The sequence below is a fragment of the Cucurbita pepo genome, chromosome 4, assembly GCF_057944985.1.
Source record: "Cucurbita pepo subsp. pepo isolate OVF chromosome 4, ASM5794498v1, whole genome shotgun sequence".
NCBI classification, from domain to species: Eukaryota; Viridiplantae; Streptophyta; class Magnoliopsida; order Cucurbitales; family Cucurbitaceae; genus Cucurbita; species Cucurbita pepo.
This window is the reverse complement of record NC_141801.1, coordinates 9,413,372-9,429,734: the sequence shown is the minus strand read 5'-3', so window position 1 is coordinate 9,429,734 and position 16,363 is coordinate 9,413,372. Positions and strand designations below refer to the sequence as shown.

Genomic DNA, 16,363 nt, shown 5'->3' with positions numbered 1-16,363 from the left:
TAGAAATATTGTTCGTTTTGACCCGTTACGTATCGTTTTCGGCCTCACGAGTTTAAAACGCGCATGTTAGGGTGATGTTTCCATGCCCTTATAAGGTATGCTTTGTTCCCTTGGGAGCCCAGAGTCGCCACTGACACACCACTCGGTAATCTAGCTCTGATACCATTTGTAACAGCTTGAACCCACGGCTAATAGCTATTGTCGGCTTTGACCCGCTATGGTTTGTTTATAGATAATTTCAAATAGTTACCAACATGATAATTGAATAGATAAGATCTCTCAAATTACTTAACACGTAAATAAGCATTAAAATCCACGACCTAACGAACACAACATGTTGGAGCTGTATAAGATAGATTTAATGGACATCTGCAGATTTGGAATGGTAAGTTTGAATAGTAGGTTCCTTTTTAACTGTATAAGGGTGTATGTAAATTGGGTCGGATTGGGTCGTGTAGAAGTCGAGAGGTGGATTTATGTAGTTGACAAAATTAACGATGGGTAGCAATATCGAATATAAGTTCGTTTGACAAGTCGAGTTTGTACAATTTATATTTGAATTAAAAAATATATTAAAAATATAAAAATTAAATTTGAACGTCTGAAAGAACACAACTTACTTAGACATTTAAAAAATTATTTTATAAATCATAATTATCGACCTTCGAACACTAACATTGAATATTTTGAATCATCCTAAAAATTTTAAAAGTAGAGTTCGGGATAAACTCTTTAAAAAATTCAACTTATCCCAAATCGGGAAAAAAAACAACCCAATCCAATTCTTACAATTTGAGTTGGATAGTCCAAGTTGTTCAGGTCATCGGATGATCCCGACATTTTCTTGTAATTTCATGTACTTAGGATCACTTTCATTTAGATATTGTCTCGGGTAATTCATGTTTCCCTCCTTAATTTGGGCGTTAAAATTTCTTAAAACGGTACACGTATGAAATAAATAACTTAATAGAAAATCAAACGGTTAACAAAAGTACCAAGCTTACTGCTAGTAGATATTATTCTTTTTGAGCTTTCATTTTCGGGCTTTTCTTCAAGATTTTAAAATGTCTCTGCTCGGGCGAAGTTTCCACATTTTTATAAAGAATGTTTCGTTCTCTTGTCCGACCGATATGGGATCTCACAAGAATATAATTTTTGTCGCACTTATCCGTCCATATTTGACTTATTCTTGCCCACACAATTCAATATCTTCATCTTTAATTTGGGTAGCAACATCGTCCACTTGGTGCAATCATATATACTTATTCAAAAATACGACTTAAAATAAATGTAATACCAAGTTGTATAAACTAAAATTTTGACCCGACTCAAAAGTCTACGATTTTGACTTTTCAAGGAAAAATGTCGGAAGTCTTAATCTTGAATTTATAATTTAAAATGAGTTCTTTAATATATATTTATGACGGAAAAATTTAATGAGTGTAGTTTTGTTTTGAAATAATGATTTTAAAAAATTAGATAAGAAAAAATAACGAGACCGTCGTGAGTTGGGTTAGGTCGAATTGAGACATTTTTTTTAGGCTCAATCCAATTGTTTGGTTATAAATATTTTCAATCCAAATAATCTTTATTAAATAATAAATTCAATCATAATTTATTTTTAAATTTTTATTTTTAATAAAAATAAAAAGTTATTCGTAAAATATTTATTTATTTATTTTCCTTCAACATTTGACTTATCCTCAATTTACACAAATCGATGTCTGCCTCCACTTGGTGTTAATACTCGTCAAATTAGATTTCGTAATTTATACCTCTAAGAATGTCATTAACATTGACTTTTTTTCATTCGAGAAAGACACTAACTTAAAATAAACGTTAAAGAGTGTGTGACTTGAGCTCTTGACTCGACCACTTTTAACTAACAATTTTGAAATCTATCTGAAATTATATATAAAAAAAAGTTTCGTAGTCGTAATTATCGACCTCCGACTGACGAAGAATATAATGATCGACGTTTTCAATCTAGATTCTTTTCCATCGATTGTACTAGAAAATCAGAGATATTCATTTATCCCACAGTCTCGAAAGATCTCTTATTAAACCGAAGATGGAGAGGGAGTAAGAGATTTTTCTCATTGGATAATTGGGGTCAGGGGCAGAAGTATATTCTCGGTCCTCATCCCCGCCCAATTCTCCGCCTTGACTCTATTTTTTATTTTTTATTTTATTTTACATATAAACATAAATAAATGTACATTTTTTTTTGTTACAAATTACTAATATATCTAAGATTTTGAGTTTATGATGGTAATATTATTCAATTACTTAAATTTTTTATTTCAATTTTATGTAAATTCTAAACTTTTTTTTTTTTTTTTTTTTTTTTTTTAATTTTAGAAATAAATATAAAATTTAGGGATATTTTGATTAATTTAGGGATTTGGAAAGCAGCTACATTGGATCATTCTCCAAATTTCATTGATTTTTGGTGTGGCGTTGGATTTTGGAGGCTTTCAAATTAGAGAACAGTGCGAATCACAGGGCAATTCAAGGATACGCAGCAGCCGTTGCCACTTCCCACAGATCATCAGCGCAATTGTGCAGAGACCTTCATTGGGTAAGTTTCCTAATTACCCCTCCAATGTATGCCAGATTCCGATCCCCAACTCCCGTCTCAGCAGTTTTCCTGCTGGTCTAGTCGGAATCCATGGATGTCGCTTCTTTCATTGGCTACTGTTTATCAGTTTCATAATCTGATGGGTGCGTTTCGTTTGTTTTTTTAAGGCTCTGGTTGCGAAATAGAGCCAAATGGCGTCCATGGAAATTGACAGCGCTAATTCCAATGCTTCTGACCCTGATAATCCTAGATTTTCCATTAACGGTATGCCCATGTCAATTTTGAAGTTGTTTGAGCTTTTTTGGGTTTTAAAACTGCGCCTGGTGTGTTCATTTTGTCCATTTTTATCAGCTGTGGCTAAATTCGTCATGTTAGACTAAACTTGTTGGATGCTGATGGTGGTTTATCTGTTGTTTTTATTTGTTTTTCGAAGTATTGCAGCTCTTGAAATCTGCCCAGATGCAGCATGGGTTACGGCATGGAGATTATACTCGCTATCGGTTTGTGCAAATGCGTTTTGTATAATTTGGTTTAGTTGATAAATTTTGATGCCGTTTTAGTTTCTTACTTCCAACTATACTAGCGTTGATAGTGTTATGAATTTCTCCTTATTGCGTAGGCTGTTGATTTTTGGTAGATTTGATCTTTTTGATGTGTAGGAGATATTGCACAGCTCGGCTAAGGAGGCTATATAAATCTCTGAAGTTCACTCATGGCCGTGGAAAGTACACCAAACGAGCCATAACTCAATCAACTGTTACTGAAGTCAGGTTTGTCCCATTTAATAATTTTGTAATGCAGAGAGTAGCGTAGATTCTTCGAATATTTACATGTTGCTTCTTTACTCGCCGTTTTTTCATTTGAGCTTGAAAGCAGTCTCCTTCTGTTACTGATTAGAAAAATACTCTAGATATTGTTAACTAGATGGTCAATGATGTCTCCCCTTAATGTACACTGATTCTAATGAAGTGGGGAAGGAACAAGGAAGGGAAAGAAGATGGCAAAGTGTTAATTTATTTGAGCATTGTCTGTGGCTGTGTTAACTAATTCAACAAAGTTTGAAACTATCAACCTTCTGGATTTAAAATAGGTTTCTCCATGTGGTTCTTTATACGGCGGAGAGAGCATGGAGTCATGCCATGGAAAAAAGGCAATTACCAGATGGTCCAAATGCACGTCAGCGTATCTATTTGATTGGTAGGCTCAGAAAGGCAGTAAAATGGGCGACTCTCTTCGCACAATTGTGTGCAAGCAAGGGAGACTCGAGAACATCTTTGGAAGCAGAGGTTTGGTCCTAGTTTTCTTCTTATGGAATATATGTTGTATATGATACTCTTTTAACTTCAAAATTTTAGAATTACGTCTTCATGAAGAGTGATTTTCATCATTTTTTTTTTTGTTTCTCAGCTGATAATTGTTTGTTCATATATGTAGGCTTATGCATCTTATATGACTGGGAACTTGTTGTTTGAACAAGATCGGAATTGGGACATAGCATTATTGAACTTCAAAAGATCTAGGTGCTTCCTTGTATTTTCTCGATCTTTAAATTCCTTGTTAGAATGATCAACTAATTCTTGCATTACCTTCTCTTTAAGGGTTAATATGCATTATGCAAATTTTTTGCTCTATGGATGTTTTACTACCTATTTTTGTTTATTTATTTATTTTTCTGTCCTCTATATTAGAAAGGTCAAAAATCCCTTTGAGAGATAATGCCACTGTCATACTAGGAAAGTCTGGAAGACTCATTTAGAAGAGACTTTGGGATAGAATTAGGTTTAGTACCTCTATTCAAGCTTTAATTCCCACAAATTTGCATATAAATTATTTTGATTTAGGTGGCTGGTACACTATGTTGACATCCCGTAATTCTTCCCTCTCCTCTTCTTTTCACTGAAAATTCTATTTTGTTCCAACCAAATTTCCCAAAAAATGGCCCTAGAAGCATTAAGTGAAAAAGTCCTCGTCTTGTCTTTGAAACTTTTGACCAAAACGGAGAATATGAATGGCTTTGGTGATCCTCGAAGGTTGGTTAAGCTGACAGCAACAGGATCATTAAAGTTTCAGTGTGTAAGTGCAACTGAGGAAAAGGTGATTAGCATTCTTATTCATACTGTTGAAGATCACCGTAGGATAATGCGAAGACAATTACATATCTATGATGTATACTGTTATCCATTTGTAAAGAATCAAATAATTGTGAAGGATACATCTTATAGCAAAAAAATTTGTAAAGCACACTTGATCTCTTAAAGGCCCTGCATTGTTTATCATCTCATTTTGATTTAGATAACATGATTAGCTAATATTTTGTTTACCTTTCAGAGCTGTTTATGAGGAACTTGGGAAAGTAGGAGATCTAGAGAATCAAGTTTTGTGCCGTGAACGTGTGGAGGAGCTAGAACCTAGTATAAGATATTGCTTGCACAAGATTGGCAAGTCAAATATCCAGGCCTCTGAACTTCTACATATTGGGGAGATGGAAGGCCCTGCTCTCGACCTTTTCAAAGCTAAACTAGAGGTCTGTTTGCTTGCCTTTTACTTTCAAGTTTATTTATTTATCATTTTTGTTCAGATTTTTATTTATTTGATTTTTAAGCATTGCATATACAATGTATTTATGTACGAGCACCATAAATTAAAAAATTTGACTGAAAGAGATCTGTCAGCTAACAAAAATCTCAGACTCATATTGGTTTTCACAGTTTATAAGAATTCAATTCTCTTGTTGATTTCGGTGTTTCCTTTTCTGCAAAGTTGTTTTATTGTCAATAAAGTTATATATTAGTTTTCAAGAAAGCGTTATTTGAGACTTTGGTTTTGATTTAATTGATTCCAGAGCAACTTTTTGCTTTAGAAGTGTTCTGGCTTCAACAAAGTTTTTCTTTGATTTAGTTTGGAGAGGTTTTCGCCCAAGGACAAGTTCGAGTTTTTAGACTAGATTTCTCTCATCTCCCTTTCTTTTAGACTTCAGTATAGGCATAGATCTTCGTGGTTAATGGTGATGGACCTGTGGTTGTTAGAACTTATACCTTCATTTTCTCAATGGAAGCTTCGGTTTTCATAAAAAGAGAAAAAGGAAAAATGAAAAAAAACCTTGTATCTTCATTTTGGTATTCTGACACGGGTTTTTTCCCCAGTAGTTAGCAGACAGTAATCTACAGTAGTTGAAGTCTATTGACTAGTTTATTTAATTGCGGATTTCAAACAGAGGTTATCTTTCACTGTAGTATACTTGTTTTTGATGTCTGTCTATTTGTTGTTAGATAGACCGTAGACCTAAGAACATTGCTTGTTATAGAAAACATAAGACAACAGATAACCACAGGAATATCCTTCAACTGCCTACTGCTTGATCTATTAAAGTTTCATAATCGTGGCATTGATTTTCTCTTGTTTTTTGTTTGGTTAATCTGATAATGTTTTTACTCTTTTAGTCTATTAGTGGTCTTAGTTTATGTTATAATCTTGTACATTCTTGCTTGTAGGCTGTCATGTCGGAGGCCAGATCTCAGCAGGCTGTTTCCATGACCGAGTTTCATTGGCTTGGTCATAGGTTTCCAATATCCAATGCTAAAACTAGAGTTTCCATATTGAAAGGTTGCTGTTCGTTTGAGCAATCGTTTAAATATTGAGATTTATGATGATTTTATTGTGTAGGAACTTAGATGCTAATAACCAGAAATTTAATGGTCTGTTTCTTATATGCTCCAATCAAAGAGGTTTGTTTCCAAAACTCATAGATGCAATATTTAGTTTGTCCTTTGGTAGAAATTCTAGAAAAGAGGGGTCTGGGGAACAGTTGAAGATAGGATAAAAAGATGACTTTCTAAGTGAAGAAACTTCTATGTATCTGGAATAAGATGACTACTTTAATCCTTTCGGTTATTGACTAATATCTCTTTGGATTTCGTGTCCCTATTGCAATCAGTTTGGGTTTTAGACTGGATGTAGTGTTGATGGGGACGGTGAAGACTAACTCAAAATGGTAGATAGTATTACTCTTTCGGCCTATTTAAACCAAGAACATATGGATCTTAATGAGAATGTTAGTATGGCAGAAGTTAATACCTCAAATTGGGAAAGAGAACGTTCGAGAGGAATACTAAAGGCATAGCTTACTTTTGTTATTTACTTGATCTAATGAAAGTTACTACTTTGCTGTATTCTCTCTTAATTAATTGGCTTTTTGTTTGCTGTCATCTATTCTTCTTTCCCATGCGATTTCTCCCACTGATATCCTCATTTTATTTTTCTTGGCTACAATGTATGTATGTTCCAGACGTGTGCTGGTATCTAGATTCTGGTTTTATATTGCTTACACTGAAGTGTTTGGCTAGATAAGTTATGAAGGAATATGTTGTGAAACCTATTCCTTATTATGTTGTATTTGCTAGAATCTGTCGAATGCATGCACCTACCATCAGGTTCATATTTTCACTTTTGTCATCCAGAATTCCTAATTATGTCTGCATGAAATTATCCAGCTCGGGAATTAGAAAAGGATTTGCAAGATTCAGCAGATTCACTTCCAGCAGAAAAAAGATTGACCATTTTTGATAAGATCTTTACAGCATACCATGAGGCAAGGAGCTCTATTCGCAGTGATCTGGTATGTGGAAGATTGACATTAGCCTTCCTTTGAATTGTTCTAGAGTTTGCATCTCTACTAATATGATCTTCCAGACTTATGTTGCCGTTCTGTTTGTTTAGGTCAGCGCTGGAAATGCTGAAAATGTCAAAGATGATTTAAGTGGGCTTGATAAAGCTGTTAGTGCAGTGTTGGGTCAAAGGACAATTGAACGCAACCAGTTATTGGTGAAAATCGCAAAAAGTAAGCTTGTTAGGCGCCACGATGAAAAAAATGAGAAAGTTACCAAGCCGGAGGAACTTGTTCGCTTGTATGATCTTTTATTACAAGTAAGCAGTTTTATGTATTCTTATATTCTTTTTCGTGTTTCTGTCATTGGATGCTCGACCACGATTAGAGGTTTTTCAGGAGTTAGTAATAGCTTTTACAATTTATTTATTGATTATTATTAATTATTTTTTTTGCAGAATATTGCTGACCTTTCTGATTTAGTCAGTTCGGGAAGAGATAGGAAGCCAGAAGAAGTGACATTTGCTGAAGAGTGTTCACTTAAAAGTATAGCTTTTCGTGGAGAAAGGTTTCGTCCCTTGAGTTCTTTATCTTTTTTACTGATCAGAAAAGCCTCCATATTTACATCATAATCTAGCAATTTGCATTCTAAATTATCTGTTCTGTTCTTTGTAATCATTGAAAATTTGCTCATAATGCGCTAGATTCCCAACCATGTTCCTTGACCTCATAACGCCTTGCTTTTAGCTGTATCCTGCACATTGTTTGTTTTACATTCCCTTGTTTTCTATTTAACCTGCCCAGTTGGTATTATGCCAGTGTTGATATGCCTTGGCCACATCTCTTTGCAGGCTCATATCGACATATTTTCATTTTGTAGATAGATCTTTTAATATATTTCTATATTTGTTATTTTAATTAGTGTTATTTCTGTTGAAGACAATGGTCTTTCAAAAATTACTTGTTAGAGACAAAGGTTTCATTTGAAAAGAATGGGGTGATACAATAAAAGGCAAGGGTTCAGGCCTCTCCAAACAATTGAGAGGGGAAGTTTGCAAAAATGGAAAAGTTTGCAAAACATCTGTGTGTGTAATCTTGACGAAAGAGAAACAAAATAAAGTAGTCTCCCAAATCCGGGTTTCTGTAAGTATCCTCGAGGATTCCGTTGTTTCTATGCATGTAGGATCTCCCAAATCTCTTAATGCAGCTAAAACTTATTCAACCCTTGAAAACATGTAGCATGTTTGAGTAGAGAGACGGAAAGAGACAAGGATTTCATTTGGAAAAGACGGATGATACAATAAAGGGCAAGGATTTTCATATTTTTTTGAAAGTCCATTGCGCACCTATAACAGTTTGTATACCCCCCCCCCCGACCGAAAAGATAAAGAGAATTAGTTCGCACTTCTCGTTTTCAAAGGTTGTAACCAGTGCTTATTTTGAGACATAACTGGTGTCTGGTTATTCTGGACTTCATTCCTTGCCACGTGCACATTTTCATCGTTACATTTGAAGTAGGCAGATTTATATATGAAATTGATAAGAGTTTTAATTGCTTCTTCAATGTAAAGTTATTTTTTTCTCTACCAATTGTGTGTTTGCCTATTTATTCCCTGATCTTTCACATTTATAATCAAATTATTTTTGTCTTTTATTCTTGATAGTTGTCATTACTCACTCAATTGTGGATTAATTGATGTTTGCTGGCACTAATTTACTGTAAATGATGGATCGTCCTCTATGTATTTTCAGGTGCTTTTACTTGGCAAAATCATACAGTCTGGCTGGAAAAAGAGCTGAAGCTCATGTACTTTACTGCCATGCTCGCTCCCTTGTCGAAGATGCCATACAAAAATTCCGTTCGGAAAATATCAGTGACCCGGTATGTGTATCATATAGAATAGTCTGGTATCATACTAGTCAGGAGTCTGGACTTTTTGCAAGTATACATTTTGAAAGAACTTCTACTGAACCTTTTGATACAGAAGATTATCGAAGAGTTGAAGACATTGATTGACGAATGCAGAGCTAACAGTTGTATAGAGCATGCAACTGGAATTATTGAGGAGATTAAGGCTCCGGAGAATCTATCGAACAAGATCTCGAACATGTCATTAACTGGAGCAGAGAAGAAGGTACTGATTGCGTTCATTCTATTTGCCTTTTCCTTTTTAAGCTGGAACCAGATTGAATGAACTTGAATTGCTTGGTCCTGGATGCAATAGTACTCGCTCGTAGAAGAAAATCATGTCTTCAGTGAGTAAATCTTTGAGCATTTTGATTGATTTCCTGTTTTATAGATACACCAAATTCTTGTTTCTTCCTAGCCAAGTCATGTTTTGGCGAGCACATGTTCTATATTAGTTACATCTTCCTGGATGCTAACATCTATGAAATCCATCTTCAAAATGTTGCAGCCGGTCAAATACCTCCTTCAGAGCCTCGACAACTATGAGTCTGCGATCGCCAATTCGAATACCAAGAGTGCTCCACGCATTGAAGCCTTTCCTCCCGCCTTTCAGGCGATCCCCCGGAATCCCATTGTTCTGGACCTTGCTTTTAACTTCATTGACTTCCCATCTCTTGAGAATAGAATGAAAAAGGACAGAAAGGGCTTTATCAGTAGGCTATGGGGATGAGTTTCTTTGGCAAGTTTTGGTTTTCTTTGCTGCCTGAGTTTTTGTTTTGCTGGTGGATACATGAATATAGAGACAGAACTTGGTACTGATCCTTTAACAACTTCCCAGCCCCCCTTGTGAATTTTGGGTCACGGTTGAAAACTAATGACTGTTTGTTTCTTGGTTTCTCTCGGATGTGTAGCAAAGATATAGGACCAATTTTCAGGATTTTTGTTAGAGCCTGCTTGTGACTGTTGCAGATTACACATTGTTTAGTATCTGATTTTTGCTAATAATTTTGAGTTCATTGTGGATATTTTAGGCGTTGATTCGAATATTCTGTCAAGATACAGTTATTTACCACACCTATGAGGATATGATTAAATTGATATGACCATGTTAAGCTACCATTACAAACACCTTGTCTCGCTAATCAGCTGACAGTCCCATGCCCTGCCATAAAAAAACCTACAAAATCCTTGTGAGCTTTTGATTGGAGAATGATAGCAATAGTTTCTTTTTGCTATGCTGCATGGCCTCTAGCTCCGTTGATCACCTTTTGCTTCGACGGTTTGGGGCTGTATTTTTTTTCAAGCGTTTGGTTTTGAAAGATGTAATAGCCTAAGTCCACATATACTGTCTTCTTTAGACTTTTTCTTTTGGGTTTTCCTCAAGGTTTGCTAGTTTGTCTTCTTTGGATTTTCCCTTTTAGGCTTCTCCTCAAGGTTTTTAAAACGCGCGTGTTAGGTGTCACAATCGCACTTTTAATGGCAGCGGACTTGCGATTGTGCGGCACTCAATTTCCAACGACAAGTGAACTAAGCTAATTCGTTCTTGTGTCGCCTACGGCTAAGCGACGTATGCTCGAGCCATTGGCCTCGATTTTAAGATAAGGTTTTAGAAAACGAGGGCAGAGAGAGATTTTTGAAAGAGATGTTATATAAGCAAGCAAGAGATATATAACCTTGAGTAGAGAGAAGTTGACAATGTCTATCCCCCTAAAGTACATTCTGAGGCATTTCATGTCCTAGACATGATATTTCTGAAACGTCATACTTCCTAGAAATACTAATGTAAAACACTAGAATATGAAAAGACATAAAGGGTTGCTTAGGGTTGCTTGTCATGGGCATGTGGCCATGGGCAACACGCCTTGTAAAACACTAGAATATGAAAAGACATAAAGGGTTGCTTAGGGTTGCTTGTCATGGGCATGTGGCCATGGGCAACACGCCTTGGACGAGCATGACCGTGACACTAGGGGGAGGGAGAGGTTTTCATATCCCTTGTAATAAATGTCTCATTTCCCTCTTCAAGGGTGGGATCTCACAGAAGAGTTCCTTCTCTATCTCTGCTCTATCCAGATAAAGGGAGGTTTTCGTGGCAAGTAAGCGTCTTCCGTTTTTGTAGGGTCCATGTACGAGAAAAATATAAAACTTTTAAGAACGGTTGATAAATGATATTTGGCCCCTTGTTAAAGTTCATGTTTCTCTTTATTTCGATGAAAAATCCTTTTTGTAATTACTCTTTAAGTCTCATTTTTTCTTGACGGAATGGGGTCCCATCTTTAATATACCTCTCTTTCACAGGTCTAAATTAGTTTGGACACCCTTGATCACTTTGTGTTTTCCATGGCAGTTTCCTTTGTCTTATTCATTTGATTGTGAACTACGTGCCATTATCAAGTTAGTACCCAGAGCAAATTTTATGTCTACTAAACATTTAAAATCGTATAGCCTTTTAGACCACGGAAAGCGATATATATATATAGCACCTAGCCAAATTTGTAAGCCAACTTCCATTCAAAAAGACTAGACCATTCTTCCCACAATTTATTGAGTCAAGATTGAGCTTTGTCAAGTGGGACAGGAACAGTTGCTTTCTCTTATAACAAAATCTATCTCCACAAGCTTTTTAAGTGGCTACAAATTGGAAGGCTTAGCCTTGTTGGAACAAATGTGTGCCCATAAATGTATGCCATGACCTCTGATGAACCCCAAACACTTCGGCCCCAGCCTACAACCCCTGATGTTGATGCACCAACTAGAGTCCAATGCTGAGTTTGACTTGACCTTTTTACTCTAACCACTTTTTAAAAAGTTGTTCGCACCACCGTTTACGTGTTTTGGTTATATTTTCTAAAAAGTGATTTTAATTTAAGTTTGTATGGTTTTCGAGAATCGAAGAAGTTTTCATTATTGTCTCCTAAAAAGACGTTCTCAAATCAATCTATTTCTTTGCTATTCACCGGGTTTCTTGTAAAGTGTCATCCAACTTGGTTCAACTACAAATCTTTTACGAGAGTAAAAGTGTCTAAACCATTCAGGTTATATTCAAACTAGTCTTGGTATAAATCACGAGCAACCAAAAGAAAGATTCTAAGGTTTACATGTGTTTCTCACAACTACATCGTTTTTTTTTAGTTGAAATTAAGCCAGAGACTCGAAGAACTTATGTATAGGATAGCTTTATAGGTGTTACGGCTTTAGAACACATGATAAGTGCATTCTTGACTCATTTTCATGTCTATTTTTCATAGTTTAAAAGATGGCTAAATTCCTTCATTCATAGCTAGAAAGTCTAATCAATTAATACATGTAAGTGTCCTAGTTAGAGGAGCATAAAGGTTTAGTCGTATAATTAAGATTATCTAATTTCTAAAGCATAATGTATAGAATCTTTCTTCACGGTTAACAAACAACGGGGCTGAAATAGAATACCATTTTAATCTTTAAACTGTCAGGGAGTAACAATTTAATCTTTAAACTACAGTTTGTAATGATTTAGTCCGTAAATTTCTCATTTAGTAGAAATTAGCTTTAGACTTTAATATATAACACTTTAATCTTTATCATGAAAATTACTGTTAATTTGTTACTCACTAAAGTTTAGAAACTAAATTTTTATCAATTAAGAGTCCAAAATAAGACTCGAACGAAACTTCAGGTCATAATGACATTAATATCCCTACTTGATTCATTAAACCGTTCAGAGACCAAATAAGACCGGAACGAAACTTTGGGTAGCAATGACATTAATACCCCTAGTGAATATTATCTTTTAGTGAGACTCTTCTTGAAGATTAGTTACTATCTTCATGGCAGTACAAACTTCAATTATTTCTCAACTAAATAAAGTGCAATTATTTCTTCATCAACTTTACATTCAACATAATTGATTCATTAAATGATATGATTATTACTCTAATAACCGTTGGATAATGTAGCTATTACTCTTAACCACGGGGTACTCCTAAAAGTTTAAGGGTGGTCTCGAAACGCCGGTAGAAGCAAATATCATTACATTTTATTGTGAATCTGTCAAATCATTCCCGGAGAGATTCCGACCCGACTTTTCTTTTCATAAAAAATAGGAGGTAAAACCAATAATTTTTTTTTTCTTCTGATGTATTTCTTGTCAATTCTTAAATGAATTTTCAAGTGGACGAGATCAGTCGAGTAGTCTCCCGATTGCAATTTCTTTTAATTTCATATTCATTTTTTCGGATTCAATTCGATAAAATTAAAAATAAAATAGACCCGTTAAAAGAAAAATTAATATATTTTTGTTTTTTCCTTTTCAAATCTCTCATAAAATCACAAAAATTAATTATTGAAATCTACGTGTAGTAGCTGGGCAGGGCTACATTGGTCATAGGCCGGTTTGACCGGACCCACTATATCCCTTTGACTATCTTTTTCTTTTTGTTTAATTTTTAAAAATAAGTTTTAATAATTTTCTTCCTTTTTTTAAAAAATTCATTTTTCATTGGTTTACTCAATAATTTTGAATTTTGAATTATTCCACACTCATTTAAATAATTGAAATAAAAATAAATAAATTTTAACCGTGCATTAATGGTAAAAAAAAAATATATATTTATTTTCAATAAATAATTGAGTTTATTAATTAATATGGAATAAACCCTCACACTAATTTATTCCATTATAATTTATTTTTATGTAAAAGAATTATATATATATATATATATATATATATATATATATATAGTTGGAAAAGTGGGAATTTACCATGGGTAAAAAAAGAAAAGGTAAAAAAGTAAAAAAGACAAGAAGTTGGGAAGTTTGAGGAGAAAAGAAAAAAAGACAGTTTGAATTTGGAAGTATGGTCTCTGGGGCTTATGTTCTTCTTATCCTCGAACTCTGCTAATGTTTTGTGCCCGACACCACTTCACTACCATAATCCATGCTCTCTTTCTTTCTCCGACCAACCCCATCATTACCGAACAAATTTATCCAACTCATCTAGACCTAGTTTCATGGGTTCACATAGTCTCGTCTCGACTCGTATTGTAGGTGAGAAGTTCGAATGTTTCACCTCCGATAATATAGTAGCTACTCTTTGTACACGATTCATGGGCATTGTAGAGTTACTGATGAAGTGAACTCGACTAGGTCTATTGGTTAGAAACATGTTGTCAGACGTTTAGGGCTAGTAGCAACCTACAATCGGATCTGAGGATGGGTCTTTAGAGTTGGCTCACCTTCGTGGGATTACGATCTCTCCACTCACACGTATTGTTGAACTCTTAAAAAGTAAATTATTGTAAAAATTTTAAACCGAGTCTAGATGACATGATGAATATTCATCTAAAAAGGAAATTGAACTCTATATGATGCCTTGTCGGCTTCAACTAAACCTTCTGGCTTTCGCTTCATAAGTACTTAGTTGCCCCACCTCGAACAATGAATTATTGTCAACATTTTTTTTTGGAGGCAACATACGTTTTTTATGCATCATTAAGTTGATTCTCGTACACAATAGGATGACCATCCTGAAGAAGGATGTCACCCGAGGAAAAATCAAATGCATCGGTCTCTACTTCAAAGGGTTTGGTCACATCAGCAATTTTGAGTGTCGGTCCATCCATTATTATCCTCGTCCACTCTTCAAAGGTAGTTTGAGCCTTTGGAATTCAACAATAACTATTCTTCTTCTTCCGCAGGTCCGTCGATGGTCTTGTCTTTTTCGAGAATCTTTCGACGAATCATTGATAGTAATTTGCTAATCTAAATAAAGAACATAACTTTGTGGCTAAAGTTGTCATCTTCTAGTCTCATATGGCTTCGATCTTATTGTCTTCCCTATCAATCTTTCCACACACTCGGTTACATATAATTCATTTACCTTTAACTTTTCAAAAGACAAGTTGTAAGTAAACTTGATGTTCTTCCATCGTTCGGTTACAAACCACAATGTTGCAAGAAACTACTAGGGCTCGATAGAAATTCGAGTGCAGAAGGTAGTTAGGGCATTGGTGAGACTAAAGGGCTCGATAGAAATTCGAGTGCATAAGGTAGTTAGGGCATTGGTGAGACTAAAGGGCTCGATAGAAATTCGAAAGTCTTATAATCAGATGCATCGATCTCTCAAAATTCTTCACATACCGAATCCCACATTGGAGCTTAAGCTCTAGGACCTTACCTTATTGAATTGAACCACATTGTCTACTAGGATTTGGTTTCTCATCTGGAAGTTATCTAACCCTTTGACACACTCCTCCATGTGAGTACCAGAACTCGTCGAGCTATCCCTACACATGAAGCCACCAGATTATTATGTGACTTTTGTTTAAATATCATCACTAGCCCAATAGAGTCAAGCCCAATAATTGTACGATATATTTATGTGAGTAGAGATTTTAGGAAAGATACCCCGAGATTTTAGGGGAAAGAGATCTAGATATTTTAGGATAAAGAGTGCAACTGTTTTCCACGGAGAGTTGTGTTCTTTGTCTTCCAAAATCTCAACCATCAACCTCAACTCTTAGACCAACATCTCGTCTATGTGGCCATCTACTCTATCAATCTTGTCAAATTCAATAGCAATCTATCCAAGTTCGATTCTTAATATAGAACACTGTCACAGACTTCTTACAAACAGAGTATCTACTCTTCGATTTTGACCAATCGATTATTATGAGACTTGCCCAACTGTTTAGTCACGAACAAGCCTATTAATTCTATTTTTACGAGTCCACTCAACTCCAATACCAACCATCACTACCACACCTCTTTGAAACCCACGAAGAGGTTGTTCACTACTTACTCTCACCCTTAGATAAATCAACCGACTCAAATTTAGATTGTCGGTCGCACAAATTACTTACCTCGTAAACTTTATCATGAATTTAGAAATGAGAAAGTTATTGATATTAAAACAATATTGATATTGTATAACTAGGGAGCATTAACAGCATTAAGAGAATATCTCGGTTGATGAGCTGATAAGCCAAATGGCCGACCTGCATGCCGTCTTGTTGTCCCTGCGTTGCCCCTAAAGTTAAACGCATTGTTTTGTTCTTAGTTCCCTCCACCTCCTTTATTCTTTTTTTTTAATAACTTCTTGTCACATTCATTTATTTTCTAATTAATCATTTATAAGTGTTTTCGAAACACGTACGTTCATGGCTGTGTTTTAAGATGAAGATGACGTTTTATGAAAGTTTAAATGAAGTATTTCCGCATTCAATGTTCATAATAGTAGTACACATATTGTGATAATATATGATAAGATACCACTACAAACATGTGATGTAAC

General features: G+C 35.1%; 1 protein-coding gene across 2 annotated transcripts; it reads left to right on the top strand.

Annotated features, from left to right (window-relative positions):
* Positions 1-2,412: 2,412 nt before the first annotated feature.
* On the top strand, positions 2,413-10,118 carry LOC111793926 (uncharacterized). Of its 2 annotated transcripts, none has more exons than XM_023676004.2 (14): positions 2,413-2,581; positions 2,749-2,845; positions 3,015-3,081; positions 3,241-3,351; positions 3,672-3,867; positions 4,016-4,101; positions 4,910-5,105; positions 6,073-6,184; positions 7,072-7,196; positions 7,298-7,504; positions 7,643-7,752; positions 8,937-9,066; positions 9,173-9,319; positions 9,602-10,118. In XM_023676004.2, exons 2-14 carry the CDS (start codon positions 2,773-2,775, stop codon positions 9,821-9,823), a joined length of 1,782 nt encoding a protein of 593 aa, XP_023531772.1. In that variant the 5' UTR covers positions 2,413-2,581; positions 2,749-2,772; the 3' UTR covers positions 9,824-10,118. The 2 variants fall into 2 exon arrangements, with proteins under 2 accessions (XP_023531772.1, XP_023531771.1); XM_023676003.2 differs by having other exon boundaries at positions 9,170-9,319.
* The last annotated feature ends 6,245 nt before the right edge of the window (positions 10,119-16,363 follow it).